This window comes from Asterias amurensis, chromosome 10 (assembly GCF_032118995.1).
Source record: "Asterias amurensis chromosome 10, ASM3211899v1".
NCBI lineage: Eukaryota > Metazoa > Echinodermata > Asteroidea > Forcipulatida > Asteriidae > Asterias > Asterias amurensis.
The window spans coordinates 22,334,146-22,359,273 of NC_092657.1; the positions used below are offsets into that span (position 1 = coordinate 22,334,146).

Consider the following 25,128-nt stretch of genomic DNA (forward strand, 5'->3'; position numbering starts at 1 on the left):
ATGCGATTTATAAGTGCTGTTTATTATAGTCATCTATTTAAAAATTTATTTTTAGGGCTGTTCAGTCTTTAATTGCAAGGGAACCCTGTTTTTAGATGCTTTATAGTGACGTCATTGTCGGGCCATGGGTATTGTTTTACACCATGTGCTGGTATTTCCTAACCATCATTTTTTAGTGCTGTCAAACTTTATGCTGTTACATCTGTTAGCTAATAATGGCAATCAAAACAATCCTAACCGGCTGTTTGAACTAGTCAACATGATGGTCTCAACTTGAATAATGTACAGATACAAACTCAAGGAGAGACCACATCTTCGGTAAAAGCCCATCACCGGTGTCCCAGGGAATTCTGTCCGCTGCAGATTCGGTCCCCCAGATTGGAAATTAACATGGGCTGTTAGAGGGTGATTCAGAAGAGGGCGCTATTAGAAGAATTTTTGTCCACAATTTGGCGTAAGATGCCCAGATAGCATCATCACAACATAGGACCAACGTTGGGCCAACGAAACACTTTCATTGGACCAACATTGGCTGTCAACATTGGCCCAACGTACTTTTGCTCATCGGTCTTATGTTGGGCCAATGTAAAAGTTCGCCCAACGTTGGCCCAACGTAGACGTTGGCTCAACGTTGGGCCAATGTCTTGCCCATGTATGTTAAAACTTTGAACCAATATCAGACCAACGTAATAAAACATTGAGCCAACATTGAGCCTATCATTCTGCCACAGAACAGTTTCATTGGGCCAACATTGGCTGTCGATGTTGGCCCAACATACTTTTGCTCATAGGAGTTACGTTAGGCCAATGTTAAAATTAGGCCAATGTTAAAATTGGGCCAACGTTGGCCCAACGCAAACAGTAGGGACTTTTCGTTTTCGACGACGGATGGATCTGCGACAGTAAAGATGACATTTGGCGTCATCTGCGCATGCGTCGGCTTTGAGGACGGTCGTCCCTCAATTTCTACGACAGTACTTGGGATAAATCTTCGTTGTGCTGAAAACGACAACGTTTAGCTGAACAACCGACGCAGAACCATCCGTCGTCGAAAACGAAAAGTCCCTATTGGCCAACGTAGAACCAACGAAATGTTTATGTTGGGCCAATGTTGATTACCAATGATTGGCCTAATATACTTTTGCTCATCGGCATTACGTTTGGCCAATGTTAAAGTTGGCCCAATATTGGCCCCTCTAATAATCTTTATGTTGGCTAAACATTGCCCCATTGTTGGGCCAACGTATCATTATTCAAAAATATTGATTTGAGTTTATTGTTATGTTCATGAACTGAATGATCTTTATGATTAATTCAAGTAGTTAGTGTCTGTGAAATATCTACTTAATTATCAGTTATATTACTAACACGTATACGATACCAATAACTAAATACTTTCTACACTGACTACCTACAATAAAGGCCTATACATCCTTTTGCACTGTATGTTTTGTATTTATAGTCCAGGATCCTTAGACTTACCAATCATGGTTTGTTTTTAATTCAAACTGTGTACTTCTTAATTAACATGTTTGAATCACAAATGTTTGTTTGTTCTTTTGATGTTCATATTTTCTTACAAAAGAATTACACACAAAAATACACAAATTTGCCTTGGATTACTCAAATTAACCCAAATTGATGTACTATTATCAAAGTAAATATTCACACAATTCTAAGCCCCGCCCATAAATTTGCATTTATGTCAATGTTGGCCCAACGTTGGCTCAACGTTGGCTCAATGTTGGCTTAACATTTAACGTGATCGTCTAACATAACTGTATTTTCGGGATAACTGGCATTTGACTGTCAATGTCTGGAAAAAACTTCAGCATTAACGATGATTCTGACCATCAAACTTGCCCTATAACTAACAAGCAAAGACATTAATTTAATCTAATGACCAATCACACTTAACCACATTTTGGTCATATCCCCTGACTCATTTGTCGTAGTATATGATTCTTGTTATAAATGGTTGACGACGAAACATCAGACCGCCGCCAAAAACCCTCGTTGGTCCAATGAATAAGCTTGCTACCACCACTCTCTCAACACTGATCGCAAAGGTTAAACAATGGTGATGTTGCCAACCAAGAGCCAACAATGGTCCTAAGTCCTCACCGACACAAGCAATTATTGCTTTCCCACAAAATAACTTATGTTGGCTCGGCAGTGAGTGCCGGCGTTAAACCAATGTGGTAATGCCAACCTAGAGCCAAATTGGTCCTACATCGGAAACCAACACAATGTCATTATTGATGTCCCATTAGTAACCAACGTTGGCTCAACATTGAGTGCCAATTAAAAACCAACGTGGTAATGCCGACCTAGAGCCAACATTGGCCCTACGTTTGAAACCAACACATTGCCGACATTGGTGTCCCACTAATAACCAACGTTGGCTCAACATTGAGTGTCAACGTAAAACCAATGTGGTAATGCCGATCTAGAGCCAACATTGGCCCTACGTTTGAAACCAACACATTGCCGACATTGGTGTCCCACTAATAACCAACGTTGGCTCAACATTGAGTGTCAACGTAAAACCAATGTGGTAATGCCGATCTAGAGCCAACATTGGCCCTACGTTTGAAACCAACACAATGCCGATATTGACGTCCCACTAATAACCAACGTTGGCTCAACATTGAGTGGCAACGTAAAACCAATGTGGTAATGCCGATCTAGAGCCAACAATGGCCCTACCTTAGAAACCAACACAATGCTGATATTGATGTCCCACTTATAACCAACGTTGGCTCAACATTGAATGCCAACGTAAAACCAATGTGGTAATGCCGACCTGGAGCCAACATTGGTCCCACGTCAGATACCAACACAATGCTGAATATTGTTTAATTTACTAAAAACCAACGTTGGCTCAACATTGATCGCCAGTGTAAAACCAACGTGATTCTGCCGACTTACAGCCAACGTTGGCCCAATGTCAGAAACAAACAACGTGCCAATGCCGATCGTGGCGACGTAGTGCCAACATGGGGCCAACGCCAAAAGCTGACACAATAACAACGCCAACGGTGCCGACCAAATACCAATGTTGGCCCAATGTATGAATGTTATCTGGGTGACAGGATCTCCGGGGGACAGAATCTCCTGACACACCGGCAGTGGCTATTGGTCTCAGACGAGACACACAAGAAAGCGAAGGGAGAAATAATAGCCCCACCAGTTATCGTTCTCCCTGGGGGACCTGAGGGAAAACTGAGACAAAAGCAGCTTGGTAGCTAAGATGATCAATCTTCTCAGTGGGTGCACAGAGAGGATCGGCCACAGGCACATAAAACTTTTACCAGGGAAGGGGAAATCAGCCAGCAAGCGTGATGTAGTCTAGTCTATGTTTCTAGATAGCGCCCTCTACTAGCGGTGGTTGTTTGTAGTTGGCCATGGTTTTTAAAATAAATAATAGGAACGTATAGCCCGAACTTCTTACGTCACACTTCGAGGCTTGTGAACAGCACCAGAGAGTGGCCTAGAGCCTCGGTCAATCCCTGTACATAATCACCTTTCACCTACATTCATGAACACAGAAATTTAACATAACAACATCACATGCAACTGTAAATAATACCATACAATATGCACGCAACATGCAGACGACCGAAATGGTCCTTCCTCTATGGTCCGAGGTGATTGTCAGCTGCACCCACATCAGCCCATACCAATCAAAACAGATACGGAAAGCTTGCGTCACTGCACGTATCCTATGAGATCGTTGTATCCAACGAAACCATTGGTTTTGAAAAGCAAGTACCTACCTGTCTGTATCCTTGTAGATAGAGAGACAGTGGATCAGTCAAAAAAGGTCTTGAACCAAGACTAGTCGCGCTGGGGGAAATTTGGTGCGGCGAGATCGATCACCGCTGGGAACGAAACTGGTGTGCAGAATACCATTGGTTACCAACGGAACATGAAAAGGCGATGCTTGTTCGCTCGTCCCCAGCGCCATGCCTTAACCAAAGGCGCTGGGTTTGGGCAAACGTATATCAAGCACGCTCATTGGTTCGTGTAGTGTGAGGAAGAAAGCTCTGTCCAATCACACTGATAGGGCACAATAGACACTGCACGCATGATGTACTTCCTGAGCAAGAATTTACCCATGCTGATTAGCCCACCCCAGATCAATCAATCCAACATTGCTTAGGAAAGAGGTTGGAAGCATTGTTACCGAAAACGGCAAGGATTCTGAAATAATGGTAAGAATTTATACATTTTATGTACTTATTTGTTCTGGTCTGGACCTGCGCCATGATCATTAAGAGTATAAAGGTGTTAAAAATATTATGGTTGCTTGTTTTAGTGATTGATTCACAGCAAATGGCAAAATTACATACGCAACAATTTAATACATAAATTAAAAAAGAACACCAGGAAAAACACTTGCACAACTATCCAATGATATCACCAAACAGTCAATAACTTAAACTAAAACAAACTGTGTCTATGTATAAACGTGAAAGACAAAAGCGAATAAGATATCATACATAAACAAGTCGCCTGTGTGGCTGGAGATTCTTTCCCGAAACGGCAAACTGATAATCTCTCATTCTCAAAATCAACCAGAGTGCGCTAGCATTCATGAGCGAGGAGGGGCCATGTCTCTAAATAATAATGTAGGCTGGTTTGCAATAATCCCCATTCATAATGGCATTACCTTGGGAAGAAAAAGTCCCCAGCCTGAGACACAGCGACGATGATATAAACTTAATACACACATAAACAAAACTAGAAAAACATTTGGAGGGGAATTCGGATTGATTCGCAACCGAAACAACTTTGTATTTCTCAAATTTTACTATTTTTAGCCCCACCAAAATCCCAATGCTTCAGCGATTCCCACTTTACAGTGCAATATTTCACTATGACTATGTAATGGTATAATTGTCAGGTTATGAAAGTCGAGTTGACTCATTGGTATAATGGTGTGTATACTTCCGCGTTTGTTCTTTTGTATGTTCCGTCCCAACATGACACTACACCCTTCAAGATCATGTTCAAAATTTTGCAGAATTATGCTGTTCCCATCATGTGGGAATGTATACATCATAATAAGTCGGCCATTATGGGACGGGGTGCAGTATCAGCATCTGTGCAGAATCTGAAGGTGATTGGTTTGCAAGGTGCCTAGTTTGCTGAGAAGTGCCGAAGTGACCGGTTACCACAGTGATCAAGTTTTGCACTTTAATCTGGTCTTAAAAATATTACTCCTAAATTGACGTCTGCCTATAACCAGGCTTCTATATAGACGATACTACCCATGCCTGTTGTATTACGGACTGTGAAGGGGATTGGAGTGGCCGTCCGTGGCCTTTGGTTAGGTGATCTGTACAGTCATTAAAAAAAAAAAAAAAAAAAAAAAAAAACGCGGAAAAGTCGTTACATTTTTGTGCAACCTTTACACGAAATGTTTTTCTTTGTTTTTTGTTAGGGCCATAATTGTAAACACAATCTCACAGAGCTGGTGTAATTGTTTCGTCCAATCAGAATGCTTAACTCTCAAAAGAATAATTTATTAATATTGTTTAAATACACTGGACACTGTTGGAAATTACTCAAAATAATTGTTAGCATAAAAACTTCCTTAGTCACGAGCAATGGAGAGCTGGGCCCAATTTCATAGAGCTGCTAAGCACGAAAATTTGTTTAGCATGAAATTTCTTCCTTTGATAAACACAGGATTACCAACAAAATTTCCATTTTGTTGCATTTCCTAGTTACTGTCTGGTATTCAGCTGTTGTATGGTTATCTTGAAAATCACGTAGAAATTTGGTTGGGAAATCCTGTTTTTATCAAGGCAAACATTTCATGCTAAGCAAATTTTGTGCTTAGCAGCTCTATGAAATTGGACCCTGTTGATAGTAAGAAACATTGTGAGAAACGGCTCCCTCTGAAATAATGTAGTTTTTGAGAAAGAGGTAATTTATCACTCAAATAATAAATACCTCAGCTGTTATTCTGTCATTGTTCTCTTTAATTATTTGATGCATAATGTTGGGACACACCAAGTGAGAGCACCGTCCTTGACAATTATTACCAAACGTGTCCAGTGGCTCTAATTATTTACTTTGGAATTTCTTATTATTTTGTCAGTCTATTTTCCTATTATGCTACACAGGCGTCCAGCACCACCCAGGATACCGTTCCGATGTGTGAGTCAGAGGTATGTTCCTTCAACGCGTTTAGTTTTGTAAATTGGTTTTAAAAGTGGGTTAGTATCAGTGTAAACATTCGATCCACAAACAATCGGATCTTGGGTCATTTCCATGGAGCTGCTTAAGCACAAAATATTGCTTAAGCAAAACAATCCTTGCTTAGTAAAATCAGATTACCGGCCAAGACTCCACTTGTAATGCTAAGTAAACATCAGCTAAATACCAGTCACAATCAGTGTATTATGGCATGCAGCAACATGTGTAAAATAAGCAAGCTGTTTTGTGTTTTTAAAAGCAAATTTCTCGCTTAAGCAGCTCTATGAAATTGGCCCCTCTCCGCAAAGGTCAACCCGTTTTATGTTTAGGCTGTCAAAGACTATGCCCGATTGAGCGGCTATTTCATTCATTATGCAATTTACACTATACTTCCACATGTTCTGTGTGCTACGAATCATCGACTTTTGGACCCAAACGCTTCCAGAGCTTGATGTCACAAATTAATACTTACCATAGAGGTATTCAAATGTTAATTACCAAGCAGAATGTGCTGTCACGATTTATACGACGATAGTGACATCGAGTGCTTTGTGAAAACTGGTCCAATGGTGGATTTCACAAAGAGTTGAGAGTAGTCTCGAGTTATTATTATTATTAGTAGTATTATTATTACTTTGGTATTATTATTGTTATTATTATTAGTATGGTATTATTATTGTTGGTGTTATTATTATTAGTATTGGTATTATTATTGTTGTTTATTAAACAACAATAATAATACCAATACCGATGATAACAGTTAGTATTCTCATCATTGTTGTCTTCATCATGTCTGTCTTTGTTCTAATTGTCTGTTCGTTCGTTCTTGTCCCCGTTTGTTGTCTGTCCTCAGGCATCCCTACATAAGCCTCGGCTTCTATAGATGATGCCTCCATACTCTATTTAGTTATTTTTCTCTGCTTCATCATTCTGACTAAATATTGGTAATTGTCAAAGATCGGTCTTATCACTTGGTGCATCTCAACATGTGCACAAAATGACAAACCTTTGATAATTTGAACTCAGATGGTCGTCGAAGTTGAGAGATAATAATGGAAGAAAAAATACCCTTGCAACACGAAGTTGTATGCTTTCAGATGCTTGATTTCGGGACCTCAAAATCTAATTCTGAGGTCTTGAAATCAAATTCGTGGAAAATTACTTCTTTCTCAAAAACTACGTTACTTCAGAGGGAGCCGTTTTTTCACAATGTTTCATACTATCAACAGCTCTTCATTGCTTGTTACCAAGAAAGTTGTTATGCTAATAATTATTTTGAGTAATTACCAATAATCAATAGTGTCCACTATCATTAAAGGCAGTGGACACTATTGGTAATTACTAAAAATAATTATTTGCATAAAACCTTTAATGGTGACGAGTAATGGGGAGAGGTTGATGGTATATAAAACATTGTGAGAAACGGCTCCCTCTGAAGTGCCATAGTTTTCGAGAAAGAAGTAATTTTCCGCGAATTTGATTTTGAGACCTCAGGTTTAGAACTTTAGGTCTCGAAATCAACCATCTAAACGCACACAACTTCGTGTGACAAGGGTGTTTTTTTCTTTCATTATTATCTCGCAACCTGGATGACCGATTGAGCTCAAATTTTCACAGGTTAGTTATTTTATACATATATGTTGAGATACACCAACTGTGGAGGCTTGTCTTTGACAATTACCAATAGTGTCCACTGCCTTTAATCTACACTTACAACCCGGTGAACAAATCTCCCTACTTCGGTGCAGCAGCATATTCTGTGCCCCCACCCCACATTGACGAACTGTTTACAAGCTTTTTCTGATAGCACTCTCTTTGTTCAGACAAGTGTAGCACCAACAGGTATAAAAACAGCAACATTCCTTCTCTATTAAACCACATTCCACAACAGTTGAATTTTTACTGCTTGTTTTAATTGACAGAATTGAAATCAAAATAATTTTTTTAACAATAATTTTTAACCAATTTTTTTATCACTTCCCTTATGTTTTTATTTTGTAAATTCGATGCGATGTTTGAATTGTTAATAAATTATTAATAATATTTTTTTGATCTTCTTCCTTCGGTCCAAGTAAATTTCCCATTGTGGGGACAGATTTTTCTTGGACAATGGCTCTATCACGCCCCCTATAAACACGATATTCTGATTGTTATTTTCCCCCTTTTGATTAGGAACAAATGCCACAAATTAATGAGGTGACATTGCGTATATTGGCCAAACACCTCAAAAACTGGCAACAACTGGCAACTTATCTGGGAATTTCTGATGTAGAAGTTTCCCGAGTGAAGGCGGATTTTTCCGGGAGTACTGATGAGCAGGTATTCCAGATGCTGATTATTTGGTATAGGAACTTTGATCCGGCCACAAACAGGCATCAAATGGGAACAGAGTTAATTCATGCTCTGAGAAGAGTCAGTGGGACGGAAAGTTTGATATCACTTTTTCAAGCAGGTAAATATTAAACAAGAAACTGAAGTTAGTTTGTCATTTTAATGTGCATGGAATTTTGACCTCCTGTCTGAAAATGAGCGGATGAGACAGGGGGGCATACCCGATGCAGTGATTTGCATATGCGGGCACAAGTCGAGTTATAGGTCGCTTTTATAGAGTGTTTTAGACTTGGTTCCAAGTTTTTGATCGTGGCTTTTTAGTCGTCCTGATAGCCGCTACAAACAGCGGCAATCTACCACCACTTTCCGAGACTATAATGCAGAGACGTCTCCAGTTTGCTGGCCACTGTTTGCGAACAGCGGATCAACCTATATCGCATCTGGTCTTCTGGAATCCCCCTGGCGGACATCCAAATCGCGGCAGGAGGAAAATGAGCTACACTGACACCATCACTCGAGACGCAAATCTCAATCAAAACGAGACTCAACAACTCATGAGGGACAAAGCAACCTGGCACCACTTCATCAAAGCTGCTTCTGCTATTCCGTCTAAGGACGACGGATGATGATGATGATGATGATGATTTAAAAAGGACGCCAACTTTATGGACAGTGGACCAATCAGCGTGACGCGATTTCGTGACGTGTTGCATGAACGTACAACTCAAAACTTTGTCGGCGGCCAATAAAATAAACCGACTGTGTGTGCGGGTGTGTGTGTGTGTGTACGCTGCAGGCTACACTGTAGTCTTGGCCCAAGACGATGGTGCTTGATTCTTGATAGTGTACTACGCGCGGTTGAATCGCCAAAGCGCGCCCGCCACGGTATGATTTAGTTACGTGGACGGCTCGAAATCTAGACTACACTCTGCAAGCTAGATTTCGAGCCGTCCACGTAACTAAATCATACAGTGGCGGGCGCGCTTTGGCCATTCAACCGCGCGTAGTACACTATCCAGAATCAAGCACCATCGTCTTGGGCCAAGACTAGGCATACTACTACAGTGCATAGGCATGATGCAGTTTGGAATGCGATCGTGGCGTACAATCATGCTCCCGACGTGCTACTCCTAGAACTATTTCAGTTTCGTCCGGCTGAAACCGAAATAGTTCTAGGAGTATCGACGTGCCAGGACCCATTCAATGCCTGTAGGCGCCTACAGAGGCACAGAAATTTGTAGTAGCACAAAATAGTATTGCATAGCAGAAACCAGCCAAATTTTAAATTTTGAAATGATGTGAACTTGTGGCTAGTGCCCAACTAAATTTTTGAATAGAAAGAAATTTTGTAAGCAGTATTTTTTTGCTAAACAGATGAAACTGACGGATAAATGGGCCCTGTTATTCACAGTGAAACATTTTGTAATCGCGGGGGTGGGGGTCGGGAGGGGAGGGGGGAGGGAATCGTGAGGGATTCAAAAACGTCCTTGTGAGAACGTATTTTGAAACGTAAGCGTAGTTGCAAATCTTGAAACGTAAGCCTAGCTTGACTCGGGATTGAAAGCGTAATTTTTGATTTTAGCGTAACAAATCTAAAAAATGAATATGGATTGTATAGTAGCTGCGTAGCTTGGAACATAACCATATCTTTTGGAACGTAAGCATATCTTGAAACGTAAGCGTAGATAGATATCTTGGAACGTAAACGTAGCTGCGTATGGAGCGTAAGCGTAACTTGACTCAGGATTGAAGCGTACCTTTTGTAAATATAGCGTAACTTGAGAAGGAACGTAAGCAAAAACTTGGAATGTAGGCGTATCTTGGAACGTCATATCTTGGAAGGTAAACGTAGCTGGATATCTGCGTATGGAACGTAAGCGTAACTTGACTCAGGATTGAAAGCGTACCTTTTGTTATTATAGCGTAACTTGACGAAACGTAAGAGTATTTTGTAATGTAAGCATAGCTGAGAAGCTGTGTAGCTTCGTAACCTTATGTTTTGGAACGTAAGCATATCTTGGAACGTAAGCGTAGCTAGGTATCTTGGAACGTAAACGTAGCTGCGTATGGAAGGTATGCGTAACTTGACTCAGGATTGAAAGCATACCTTTTGTAATTACAGCATAACTTGAGAAGGAACGTAAGCAAAAACTTGGAATGTAAGCATAGCTTGATATCTTGCAACGTAAACATAGCTGCATATGGAACGTAAGCGTAGCTTGACTCGGCTTGAAAAAGTACCTTTTGATATTATAGCGTAACTTGAAGGAAAGTAAGCGTAGCTGAGTAGCTGTGTAGCTTGGAACGTAACCAAATAATACCTCAACAATCTCAAAAATAACACTTCATTCACAGAATTAAAAAATATTTTTGACAAAATTATGCTTTGAGAGAATTTTGTTGAACCTTTTTTTCAACCTTTTGTACAAAATTATTATTCAACTGTTCTTTTTTCGATCGGGGGCTCCGGTTTTTGTATCCCTTTTTTCTTCTTCATAAAACAATTTTAAATCTACTCACACAATAACACTGTCAATATAACAAAATGCGGTATTTCTACGTTTGGACATCATCAATCTTTTTTTATTGTTACCTGAAAACTCCTAGCAAAATAATTAGGAGCCATGAAACAAAACAGAGCATAATATTGGAACGTTGCGATCATAAGAAATAACGGATTCGACACGAGGTGTACCGACTGACAAACCCACGATGACAAACATGTACTCCCAACCCCTCCCAAGCTCACGGCGAGACCCGCAAGCTTGAAGTTCATAGCGCCTGGGATTACACCTCCAGCTCCCCACGAGACACGGCATGCGCGGTATGGTATAATGCCCCGAGGCTTACGTTCTGATTGCTCCACGCCGTGGGCTATACAACAAGCTTCCGTTACACGGACTCTTTGAATGCGAATCTTACGTTAGATTTTTCACCATTATTTACATTTTGTAGCGATAACTTGAAAACATGATCTTTTTCGTCAATTACTCGTTAATAATTTTGTAAAAAAAATTTTGTAACTAGCCCGGAAGGTCACGTGATTGTTTGTACCACTTTTTGGTTAGAACAATCACGCGACCTAAGTTTTTGTTTTAAAATGCTCAAAAACGGCCAAATTTGATGATTTTTTTTATGGACTGTTCTTCTTCATTCCTGGAAGACTGCTGAATTCATTTCTTAGTCTACTTTGTAGCCCAAATAGCCCAATTCGGCCGGTGTGTCCCTTTAAACGTAATATAATTACTGTGGCTGTGGCTAGTCAAGATACTGGTCACTAATTCCCTTTGAAACCTGGTAACGTTTTTGTTTGTCCTTTCTATTAGGAAACATGAAGTAACGCCAAAGATGAGAAACCACGAGACTTGCGTTGAGATCAAGATCCACTTCAAGTAAACGCAAGTTATTCTCATCACACTGACATAGAAACTGATTGTCAAACTCTAAACATTATTATTGCTTCATTTACTCAGATTAGCCATAGACTTTATCACAATAATTACTCGGTACGCGCGCGTTATGCGTGGAACGAGGTGCATGCTGGTCTAGCTAGTAATCAAGTTTGATCGCTAGCTAGACCGTCATGCACTTCATTCAACAGTTAGTCCGTGCGCAATAGGTACTTTGCGAAAAGTTTTTGTTGTTGCATTTATGACTTCTTTTAATAGCGCCTTCTTTTGAATCAACCTTCTCACAGCCCATGTTTTTTTTGATAATGGGAACAGACTCAGGTTCTCCTATCAACGCGGCAAATCTATTTATAGCGGGAAATGAAGTATCGTCACAATATTAATTAAGTAGTATTTGAAACTGTGTATGATTGAAGTATAACTAAGTGAGGTTTGTGGTAGCACCATGTGTAAATCTCCGATAGTGTTTGTTCTTAAAGGAACCGGTGTTTGACAACTCTACGTTTCGATCAGTATGCCCTGACGTCTTCAAGAGCTGTACTCTGTTGCTGAAGTAGCTAAGCCTAACTACCAGTTAACCTCCAAGGCAATGACAGCATCCTGCAACAGAGTCCAGCATTCTCCTGAAGACGATCAGAGAACACTGATCAGAACGTTGAATCGTTAACCATCGGTTCTTTACAGAACCGCCACTACTCAAAAGAGATTTTCACATGGTGTTACCACAAACCTCTCTATATTATACTTCGCCACACAGTATTGGATATGTTCTAATTTTGACCAACTCTTGGCGACTTCCAGCAACCTACAAGTAGCCATAGACTTTTTTTAATTACTTCATCAACAATAATTACAGAAAATGTGAGAAAGGCGAATTAATCCTATAGTTTTGTTGTCTATTGGGAAACCTCATTAATTAGAGGTACTGGGAAACCTCATTAATTAGAGGTACTGGGAAACCTCATTAATTAGAGGTACTGGGAAACCTCATTAATTAGAGGTACTGGGAAACCTCATTAATTAGAGGTACTGGAGACCTTCGGTAAATTGTCAAAGATCAGTTTTCGCACTTGGTGCATCCCAATCAGCATTATAACAAATATGTGTACATTTGAGCTCAATATTGATCATCGAAATTGCAAGAAATTAATGCAATTAAAGAAAAATACCCTTGTTGCATAAATGAATTAATTGTGGACTTTCGAAGTCTTCCTGAAGTCTTTCCCAGATTCAAATATTATTTGAGAAATTATATCGTTCTCAAAAACTATGTTACTTCAGAGAGAGTCGTTCTCATTGTCTAATATACTATCAACTCTCCATTGCTCGTTACCAAGTAAGGTTTTATAGCAAACGTGTTCAGTGTCTTTGAATGTTGCTTTATTTAGACCAATATTATTAGTAATAAATACTTGGTTTGATACATGCGGTGTGGGACTTAATAATAGTACCTTTGTAATTAAACTGGGAACTTGTTAAAGACATTCTCGTGATCTGTCAAAACAGTCACTAATGTATTAAATCTGGGAAAAATTACACTGTGTACTTTAAGCTATTTTTTTCTTGTCTGTCGTTTGATGAATAATTAATAAGATCTATATTTACTTTTGGTATGAAAACAAAAAATAAACAAAAAATATATTGATTACAAACAACAGTCACTAAACACTTTTTAATTAAGCCTGTCAGTTTTTGTAGACTGTTTTTCAAAATAATAAGTCTTGCTTTCCTGTTCAAATTATACTGTTCAGTCATAATATTGCTATGCAATAATGCTGAGCGATTTATTTTCTGTCCAGGTGGTGTTTTGGTGGTGTTGACCCCAGAAATTATGCTAATTTTGTAGATTGATTTAATTAGCAAATTTACATGAAATTTGCATAGGCCTATATTGAGTTTCAAATCATAGCGACTTATAGTGATTGATGTACGTTTCAGCTTGTAGTGTTTAGTATTAGATTGTTACCAGAATAAATGCTTGTTTCAGCTTGTAGTGTTTAGTATTAGATAGTTACCAGAATAAATGCTTGTTTCAGCTTGTAGTGCTTAGTATTAAATTGTTACCAGAATAAATGCTTGTTTCAGCTTGTAGTGTTTAGTATTAGATTGTTACCAGAATAAATGCTTGTTTCAGCTTGTAGTGTTTAGTATTAGATTGTTACCAGAATAAATGCTTTTAGAAAAGAATGCCTTGCAATGTATGAGTGAGGTTTTTTTTAACTGGAAAGAGAATAACATTGTTATTTTAGAAACAGTGCGTGATAGAGGGCGCCTCTTAAGTTTTGCCTCGGCTGTTTATTGGATTTGCCTTTAAGGAACACGTTGCCTTGGATCGGTCGAGTTGGTCTTTGAAAAGCGTATGTAATCGTTTGTTATAAAATGCATGTGTTATTAGAAAGATATTTTAAAAGTAGAATATAATGATCCACACAAGTATCACTCGAAATTGCGTGGTTTTCTTTTTATCTCGCCGACAAACACGGTCGGCCAATTATGGGAGTCAAAATTTTGACTGGCAGGAGATTCTGTGTGCCCCCCCCCCCCCACCACTCCCAATGATGGCGAACTGTGTACAAACTTCTTCGGATGGCGCCCTCTTTTGAATCCTCCTCCTCCAGCCAATGTAGGGGGACCGTTCGCTCGGCCCCTGCGGCCAGTCTATAAAACAAGGCGCTGGGGACGAGCGAAGGGGACCGAGGTCCGGCACTACATAATTCCATGGGAAACCGATGCCCTTGAATGACATATTTTCGTCATACTGTGCGTCATAAACATTGTTTTTTTAGGGCTGTTCAGTCTTTAGTTGCAAGGGAACCCTGTTTTAGATGCTTTATAGTGACGTCATTGTCGGGCCATGGTAATGTTTTACACCATGTGCTGGTATTTCCTAACCATCATTTGTTAGTGCTGTCAAACTTTATGCTATTAATCTGTTAGCTAAATGGCAATCAAAACAATCCTAACCGGCTGTTTGAACTAGTCAACATGATGGTCTCAACTTGAATAATGTACAGATACAAACTCAAGGAGAGACCACATCTTCGGTAAAAGCCCATCACCGGTGTCCCAGGGAATTCTGTCCGCTGCAGATTCGGTCCCCCAGATTGGAAATTAACATGGGCTGTTAGAGGGTGATTCAGAAGAGGGCGCTATTAGAAGAAGTTTGTACACGGTTTGGCGTAAGATGACAGGATCTCCGGGGGACAGAATCTCCTGACACACCGGCAGTGGCTATTGGTCTCAGACGAGACACACAAGAAAGCGAAGGGAGAAATAATAGCCCCATCAGTTATCGTTCTCCCTGGCTGGGGGACCTGAGGGAAAACTGAGACAAAAGCATCTTGGTAGCTAAGATGATCAATCTTCTCAGTGGGTGCACAGAGAGGATCGGCCACAGGCACATAAAACTTATACCAGGGAAGGGGAAATGAGCAAGCAAGCGTGATGTAGTCTAGTCTATGTTTCTAGATAGCGCCCTCTACTAGCGGTGGTTGTTTGTAGTTGGCCATGGTTTTTTAAAATAAATAATAGGAACGTATAGCCCGAACTTCTTACGTCACACTTCGAGGCTTGTGAACAACACCAGAGAGTGGCATAGAGCCGCGGTCAATCCCTGTACATAATCACCTTTCACCTACATTCATGAACACAGAAATTTAACATAACAACATCACATGCAACTGTAAATAATACCATACAATATGCACGCAACATGCAGACGACCGAAATGGTCCTCCCTTTATGGTCCGAGGTGATTGTCAGCTGCACCCACATCAGCCCATACCAATCAAAACAGATACGGAAAGCTTGCGTCACTGCACGTATCCTATGAGATCGTTGTATCCAACGAAACCATTGGTTTTGAAAAGCAAGTACCTACCTGTCTGTATCCTTGTAGATAGAGAGACAGTGGATCAGTCAAAAAAGGTCTTGAACCAAGACTAGTCGCGCTGGGGGAAATTTGGTGCGGCGAGATCGATCACCGCTGGGAACGAAACTGGTGTGCAGAATACCATTGATAACCAACGGAACATGAAAAGGCGATGCTTGTTCGCTCGTCCCCAGCGCCATGCCTTAACCAAAGGCGCTGGGTTTGGGCAAACGTATATCAAGCACGCTCATTGGTTCGTGTAGTGTGAGGAAGAAAGCACTGTCCAATCACACTGATAGGGCACAACAGACACTGCACGCATGATGTACTTCCTGAGCAAGAGATTACCCAAGCTGGTTAGCCCACCCCAGATCAATCAATCCACCATTGCTTGGGAAAGAGGTTGGATACATTGTTACCGAAAACGGCAAGGATTCTGAAAATAATGGTAAGAATTTATACATTTTATGTACTTATTTGTTCTGGTCCGGACCTGCGCCATGATCATTAAGAGTATAAAGGTGTTAAGACCATTTTGGTTGCTTGTTTTAGTGATTGATTCACAGCAAATGGCAAAATTACATACGCAACAATTTAATAACATAAATTAAAAAAGAACACCAGGAAAAACACTTGCACAACTATCCAATGATATCACCAAACAGTCAATAACTTAAACTAAAACAAACTGTGCTCATGTATAAATGTGAAAGACAAAAGCGAGTAAAATATCATTCATGAACAAGTCGCCTGTGTGGCTGGAGATTCTTTCCCGAAACGGCAAACTGATAATCTCTCATTCTCAAAATCAACCAGAGTGCGCTAGGCTATTTTTAGCCCCACCAAAATCCGAATTCTTCGGCGATTCCCACTTTACAGTGCAATATTTCACTATGGCTATGTATTGGTATGTCAGGTTATGAAAGTCGAGTTGACTCATTGGTATAATGGTGTGTATACTTCCGCGTTTGTTCTTTTGTATGTTCCGTCCAACATGACACTCGCACCTGTGCTACAGTTAGGCCATTGATATTCCACCCTCCAAGATCATGTTCAAAATTTTTCAGAATTATGCTGTACCCATCATGTGGGAATGTATACTGCATAATAAATCGGCCATTATGGGACGGGGTGCAGTATCAGCATCTGTGCAGAATCTGAAGGTGATTGGTTTGCAAGGTGCCTAGTTTGCTGAGAAGTGTCGGAGTGACCGGTTACCACAGTGATGAAGTTTTGTACTTTAATCTGGTCCTAAAAATATTAATCCTAAATTGACGTCTGCCTATAACCAGGCTTCTATATAGACGATATACTACCCATGCCTGTAACATTACGGACTGTGAAGGGGATTGGAGTGGCCGTCCGTGGCCTTTGGTTAGGTGATCTGTACAGTCGTTAAGAAGAAAAATTAAAAACCCCGGAAAAGTCGTTAAATTTTTTGCAACCTTTACACGAAATACTTTTTGTTTGTTACGGCAATAAGTGTAACACTAGCTCACAGAGCCGGTATACTTTTTTCCAATTAGAGTGCTTTTAAGTACTTTTGAGCGTTAAAACGCTCAAAAGAATAATTTATTAATATTGTTTAAATGCACTGGACACTGTTGGTAATTACTCAAAATAATTGTTAGCATAAAAACTTCCCTGGTCACGAGCAATGGAGAGCTGTTGATAGTAAAAAACATTGGGAGAAACGGCTCCCTCTGAAAAAAATGTAGTTTTTGAGAAAGAGGTAATTTATCACTCAAATAATAAATACCTCAGCTGTTATTCTGTTATTGTTCTCTTCAATTATTTGATGCATAATGTTGGGCCACACCAAGTGAGAGCACCGTCCTTGACAATTATTACCAAACGTGTCCAGTGGCTAATTTGTACTTTGGAATTTCTTATTATTCTGTCAGTCTATTTTCTTATGCTACACAGGCGTCCAACACCACCCAGAAAACCGTTCTGAAGCGGGAGTCAGAGGTATGTCCCTTTAACGCCTTTAGTTTTGTAAATTGGTTTTAAAGTCACCTGGAAATAGTTTTTTTTTCTTTCAAACATAACAGTATTTGCTTACGAACAATAAAACAATTTTTTTAGTAATTGTTTGTCACGATTTATATGTTTAAAAAATATATAAAGTTGTTTGGGGGGCTGACTCCGCCTACCCTTTTTGTGACGTCAATCGAGGCAGACTTTGCCTGCAATGCGTATAGTAAACACACGTGCAAAGTACATGTACGTCCAAGTCGTGAGTTGGTACATTTCAAAAAGTGTTTTGCTGCATTTAGCAGCAATACACCTGGTCGGCATTGCCGGGAAAAAACAATTTTGTTTTTTTTGAAACGCACAGACTCACGACTTGGTCCTGTCAGACTCGACAATATAGAAATCGTGTAACTGAAAGACGGACACAAAATAACGTTCACTCGACACGAATTAAACTTCAAATATTCTTATTAAATAAATCTTAAGGGTATTTACAATATTTACAACATAAAAATAATCAAGGTATAAACTGAAATGATGGCTTCCGGACTTTCGGGTCGCCAGTAACTATTGGTTGTTTAAGCTCACAACATCAAATAAACTTATAAATAATATGCTTTACAGAATGGTTCTTGTGCTCCTTCTCACATCAAGGTCTAATTATCGCACAACAGTTATAATAAATAAATCAATGTATAATCGTCTCTCTTTGTGCGTCACTTCTCAACTTGTAGGCGACGTAAAACAAATAAATAAGGTACGAGTCGGGTTCTGCCAATCTGGCCCCAAGCCTTAAGTTTCACAAACTGGAACTCTTAAGCTTTCATACAATTAACAATGTTCAAATAATTATTGTCGTTGAAAACCTTCACCGGCGGCGGACCTCCGTCTTGCGGGTGAATCCCAATTAGCGCCACACTCTGTGTCCCTGCCGTGGTCGTCCTTGCGATCTAGACTTGGGGTACGGTAAGAGGGGTAGCTGATTCCAGGGGTTAAATGGTCATCTATAAACGAAATTAACCAAACTGTCTAATACTGGGTTTTCCAAAAGCACATCAGATAAATACATTCCTGATACAACATAATTTCGTTAACCACTTCAAACACTTTCGTTGATGTTTTTCATCACGTCTAAACGTAAAAGTTTTTGAGGGAAATTCTCCCTATCACTGAAACTGTTAGCACAAAAAATTAATTGACTAAATCATCAAACACTTGAATGATATTAATAAACCAGTTCATCATCGTAACATTGTCAAACTTCATAGCCGTTCCGACATTTCCAAGTAAGTAATACAATTTTATCAAAACACATTTTAGTTCTCAACTTTCGTTAAAACTACTCAACTTACGGTAATTAATTGGAGAGGAGTCTTTGGCGTCACACTGCCGTTGCTGTAGAGATTGGTCAACGTACACGAAGGTGGCTCTCGGCCATAACTTTGGCTGACCTGCCCAATACCGATACGGTGGCTGTATCCACTCGCCTGCTGGTTTGGTCGGCAACCCTAACATTCACATTCAACACCTCCTCTCTCCTCAAGCTCACATTGCTTTTTAACTTTCACACACATTCTCACACTCCACATTAACTTTCCTTTATCCAACTGTTTCAATGCAAAAATACAAAGGCATTTGCCAAAAAAGGAAGGGGGGTTCTTAATTACCATGACCAATTAACTAAGGGTGGCATGCAAGGTGTGCCTACATAACATAGTTTAACAGGGCGTTTCCTGCGCAGTCGACGCGTATGACGTGACAGAAATGCAGCACTGCGCGAAATATTTACAAACCGCAGGTTTGGGGAATTTACACTATGTCAGATCGAGAAAAGTAACACTAAAACAATTAAAAACAAATTATCGACATTCGACTCCGACAGGTCCGTACTTTGCAATTGTGTTTACTATACGCATTACAGGCAAAGTCTGCCTCGATTTACGTCACGAACAGCGCCCTCTCGGGTCGGGGTCTACTCTTAAATTTGTAAAAAACATAAGAACTGATTTTTTAAAAACCTTAGTTAACTGTTTATTCACATTCCACTCATCAAAACACATATATTACTAACAAAAGCTTTATTTTGAAAAAATACCACTTCCAGGTGACTTTAAAAGTGGGAAAGTATCAGTGAAAACATTCGATCCACAAACAATCGGATCTTGGGCCATTTCCATGGAGCTGCTTAAGCACAAAATATTGCTTAAGCAAAACAATCCTTGCTTAGTAAAATCAGATTACCGGCCAAGACTCCACTTGTAATGCTAAGTAAATATCAGCTAAATACCAGTCACAATCAATGTATTATGGCATGCAGTAACATGTGTAAATGTTTTTAAAAGCAAATTTCTCGCTTATAAGCAGCTCTATGAAATTGGCCCCTCTCCGCAAAGGCCAACCCGTTTTATCTTTAGGCTGTCAACGACCATGCCCGATTGAGCGGCTATTTAATTCATTCTGCAATTTACACTATACTTCCACATGTTGTGTGTGCTACGAATCATCGACTTTTGGACCAAAAGGCTTTCAGAGATTGATTTCACAAATTAATATTTACCATAGAGATATTCAAATTTTAATTACCAAGCAGAATGTGCTGTCACGATTTATACGACGTTAGTGACACCGAGTGCTTTGTGAAAACTGGCCCAATGGTGGATTTGACAAAGAGTTGAGAGATATTCTCGGAGATCAATGGTCCATTCGTTCTTGTCCCCGTTTATTGTCTGTCACGGGCATCCCTATACATAAGCCTCGGCTTCCAGATGATGCCTCCATACTCTATTTATTTATTTTTTCTCTGCTTCATCATTAAAGACACTGGGCACTATTGGTAATTGTTAAAGATCAGCCTTCTCACTTGGTGCATCTCAACATGACTGTGTACAAAATGACAAACCTGTGAAAATTTGAACACAAATAGTCGTCGAAGTTGCGAGATAACAATGTAAGAAAAAATACACTTTTTACTAGTCATAAACAAAGGTTTATACACACCCACGTGACGCGCTCTCCACCAAGAGGTATTTATGAATCTACACTTGCATACCGGCGAACGAATCTCCCTACTTCGGTGCAGCAGGATATTCTGCCCCCCACCCTCCCCCCCCCCCCCCACCATTTGACAATCTGTTTACAAGCTTTTTCTGATAGCACCCTCTTTTCTCAGACATGCCAACAAACTTTGCTCAATCAAGTATAGAACCAAATTCCTTCTCTATTAAACTACAGTTGAATTTGTACTGCTTGTTTTTATTGAGTTGGAATCCAAAATAATATTGTCAACTGTACATAATTTTTTTAATGTATATTTTTTTATCACTTCCCTTATTTTAATGTTTTTATTTTGTAAATTATTGTTGTTTATTATCTTTTAAACCCAATACAGCCCTTGGGCTGCGATGTTTGAATTTTTAATAAATTATTAATAATAATTTGTTGATCTTCTTCCTTCGGCCCAAGTCAATTTCCCATTATGGGGACAGATTTTCCTGGAAAAATGGCTCTATCACACCCCTTTTAAACACAATATTCTGGTTTTGTTTTCACTTCCTGCACAACAGACATCTTCAGAAATGCCACCAATTAATGAGCGGACCCTGCGTGAATTGGCGAAAAACCTTCCGAACTGGGAACAAGTTGCAAGTTATCTGCACATTACAACTATAAGAGTTGGTCGACTAAAGGCGGAATGTCCCGGTAATATTGATGAGCAGATATTCCAGATGCTGCATATTTGGTATAGTCGCTTTCACCTGGCCACAAACAGGCATCAAATGGGAGAAGAGTTAATTGACGCTCTGAAACAAGTCGAAGGGACGGAAGATCTAGTGGCACGTTATCTATCAGGTAAATTAAACAATAAACTGAAGTTGGTTTGTCATTTTAATGTGCATGGATTTTTGACCTCCTGTCTGGAAATGAGCGGATGAGACAGAGGGAGACACCCGGTGCAGTGATCTGCATAAGTTTGGGCACAAGTCGAGTTAGGTCGCTTTTATAGAGTGTAGGGTACACGACAAAGTAAAGACAACTAAAGAGCTAAATAAGACGAGAGCTCAAGTCTGTGTCACTTGAAACACATTGTTTCGGGAACACATACCTGTTTCCTTCATAAATTGACTGCAAAACAATTACAAAAGTAAAACTAGAACAATATAAAAAAAAATCCATTTACTTCAGCAACTTTATAAAGTCACAAGAGTAGTATGAGAGGCGTATATGACCTCCTTTTTCTGAGAAGGGTCATGACCCTCAGTCATGAGGGTCTTCGATCCACTCTAGTAGACTTTGGACCGGGTTGCTCGAGTGATGTGTAAGGGTTGTACTTACCTAAGAAAAAACTGTTTTGTTTTATATTAATAAGGACAAATGTTTGTTTGTTTATTTGTTTATTTGTTTGCCTGTTTGTTTTTTTGGTTTTGTTTGTTTGTTCTTGATTTGTTTTTAATTTGTATCAACTAGCATGGTGAGATAAAGGAAATTAAAAAGACATTTCTCGATGCAAACAACCGTCGTTAGTAACACATCCCTTCAGTCGACAGATTTCAGTGCTAAGTGTCGGGCAAAACAAAATTTACATGATTTCATTTCAAAAGAAAAATTAATAATAATGTTGAATATGAACGTAATTATAATTGTGCTGTGGCTGGTCAAGATACTGGTCATTAATTCCCTTTAAAACCTGGTAACGTTTTTGTTTGTCTTTCCTATTAGGAAATATGAAGTAACGCCAAATATGAGAAACCACGAGACTTGCGTCGAGATCAAGATTCCATTTAAGGAGACGCAAGTTATTCTCATCAGACTGACCTAGTAACTGATTGTCAAACTTTAAACATTATTATTGCTTCATTTACTCAGATTAGTCATAGACTTTATCACAATAATTACTTGGTACGCGCGCGTTATGCGTGGAATGAGGTGCATGTTGGTCTAGCTAGTAATCAAGTTTGATCGCTAGCTAGACCATCATGCACTTCATTCAACAGTTAGCGCGTGCGCAATAGGTACTTTGCGAAAAGTTGTTGTTGTTGTTGCATTTATGACTCTTTCTAAGTAATAGCGCCCTCTTTTGATTCAACCTTCTCACAGCCCATGTTTTTTTTCATAATGGGAACAGACTCAGGTTCTCCTATCAACGCGGCAAATCTATTTATAGCGGGAAATGAAGTATCGTCACAATATTAATTAAGTAGTATTTGAAACTGTGTATGATTGAAGTATAACTAAGTGAGGTTTGTGGTAGCACCATGTGTAAATCTCTGCTAGTGTTTGTTCTTAAAGGAACCGGTGTTTGACAACTCTACGTTTCGATCAGTATGCCCTGACGTCTTCAAGAGCTGTACTCTGTTGCTTAAGTAGCTAAGCCTAACTACCAGTTAACCTCCAAGGCAATGACAGCATCCTGCAACAGAGTCCAGCATTCTCCTGAAGACGATCAGAGAACACTAATCAAAACGTTGATCGTTAACCATCGGTTCTTTACAGAACCGCCACGGTGCCACTACTCAAAAGAGATTTTCACATGGTGTTACCACAAACCTCTCTATATTATACTTCTCCACACAGTATTGGGTATGTTCTAATTTTGACCAACTCTTGGCGACTTCCAGCAACCTACAAGTAGCCATAGACTTTTTTTAATTACTTCATCAACAATAATTACAGAAAATGTGAGAAAGGGGGATTAATCCTACAGTTTTGTTGTCTATAGACGATGTGACCTATGTTTACATTCAAACCGCCCTCTATTGACAAAACACTATATACGTCATGTTTCGCCGGGCACTGAGTTGCGTGTCATAGTAAGATTGCGTACACTTTCTAGCTGGCTGCCAAAACACAAAGGTTTTGCCCGGCGGTATGCGCGCGAATCATGTTATGGTTTTTGTGTGACGTCAGAGGTCACATCGTCTATTGGGAAACCTCATTAGTTAGAGGTATTAGGAAACCTCATTAATTAGAGGTACATGGGAAACCTCATTAATTAGAGGTACTGGAGACCTTCGGTAAATTGTCAAAGATCAGTTTTCGCACTTTGGTGCATCCCAACCCAACAAGCATTATAACAAATATGTGAACATTTGAGCTCAATATTGATCATCGAAGTTGCAAGAAATTAACGCAATTAAAGAAAAATACCCTTGTTGCATAAATTAATTAATTGTGGGCTTTCGAAGTCTTCCTGAAGTCTTTCCCAGATTCAAATATTATTTTAGTGAGAAATTATATCGTTCTCAAAAACTATGTTACTTCAGAGAGAGTCGTTCTCATTGTCTAATATACTATCAACTCTCCATTGCTCGTTACCAAGTAAGGTTTTATAGCAAACGTGTTCAGTGTCTTTGAATGTTGCTTTATTTAGACCAATATTATTAGTAATAAATACTTGGTTTGATACATGCGGTGTGGGACTTAATAATAGTACCTTTGTAATTAAACTGGGAACTTGTTAGAGACATTCTCGTGATCTGTCAAAACAGTCACTAATGTATTAAATCTGGGAAAAATTACACTGTGTACTTTAAGCTATTTTTTTCTTGTCTGTCGTTTGATGAAGAATTAGATCTATATTTACTTTTGGTATGAACTGTGTTTGACCCCCAAAAATATGCTAATTTTGTAGATTGATTTAATTTACAAATTGTTATACAAATTTACATGAAATTTGCATAGGCCTACGGAGTTTCAAATCATACCGACTTATAGTGATTGATGTATGTTTCAGCTTGTAGTGTTTAGTATTAGATTGTTACCAGAATAAATGCTTTTAGAAAAGAATGTCTTGCAATGTCTTTTTTTTTTAACTGGAAAGAGAATAATATTGTTATTTTAGAAACAGTGCTTGATAGAGGGCGCCCCTTAAGTTTTGCCTCCGCTGTGTATTGAATTTGCCTTAACCAAACACGCTGGGATAGGCAAACTTATCCGCTCATTGGTTAAGGCAAGGCGCTGCTCAGTCCCATCATGCATCACACTCACACTGCATGCATACCCTGAACAAGAATCTGTGCAAGCTGATTAGCCCCTCCCAGCGGTGCTGGATAGACCCTGTCCGCTGGGGACGAGCTAATGTATTGATAGGGTTGATTAAAATAGAGGGACCATTTTTCTTTGGTTACGTGTTGCTGAGCGTAATTTCAGAGCTCAAATCTGTCTTATAAGGAAACATTATGTTAATGGTCTCCAATATATTAATGAGGATCAATGCTCTACTGTTTTCTCATTAGTGTGGTGTTCACTACAGCCATGTGGTTGCCTTTTACTTTCGTCTCATTACGCGTGTTAGGTTTTATTTGGTGTTTAAATTAGTAAAACATGTTTGTC

General features: G+C 39.4%; 2 protein-coding genes across 2 annotated transcripts; both read left to right on the forward strand.

Moving 5' to 3' along the window:
- The first annotated feature begins 4,072 nt into the window (after positions 1-4,072).
- On the forward strand, positions 4,073-14,007 carry LOC139943503 (uncharacterized). Its single transcript, XM_071940327.1, has 4 exons — positions 4,073-4,217; positions 6,138-6,182; positions 8,383-8,662; positions 11,868-14,007. Exons 1-4 carry the CDS (start codon positions 4,215-4,217, stop codon positions 11,879-11,881), a joined length of 342 nt encoding a protein of 113 aa, XP_071796428.1. The 5' UTR covers positions 4,073-4,214; the 3' UTR covers positions 11,882-14,007.
- Positions 14,008-16,218: 2,211 nt separating this feature from the next.
- Positions 16,219-24,555, forward strand: LOC139943023 (uncharacterized). The gene is made up of 4 exons (XM_071939835.1): positions 16,219-16,270; positions 17,749-17,793; positions 21,363-21,648; positions 22,516-24,555. The coding sequence occupies exons 1-4, from the start codon at positions 16,268-16,270 to the stop codon at positions 22,527-22,529; spliced, it is 348 nt and encodes a 115-aa protein (XP_071795936.1). The 5' UTR covers positions 16,219-16,267; the 3' UTR covers positions 22,530-24,555.
- Positions 24,556-25,128: the final 573 nt, after the last annotated feature.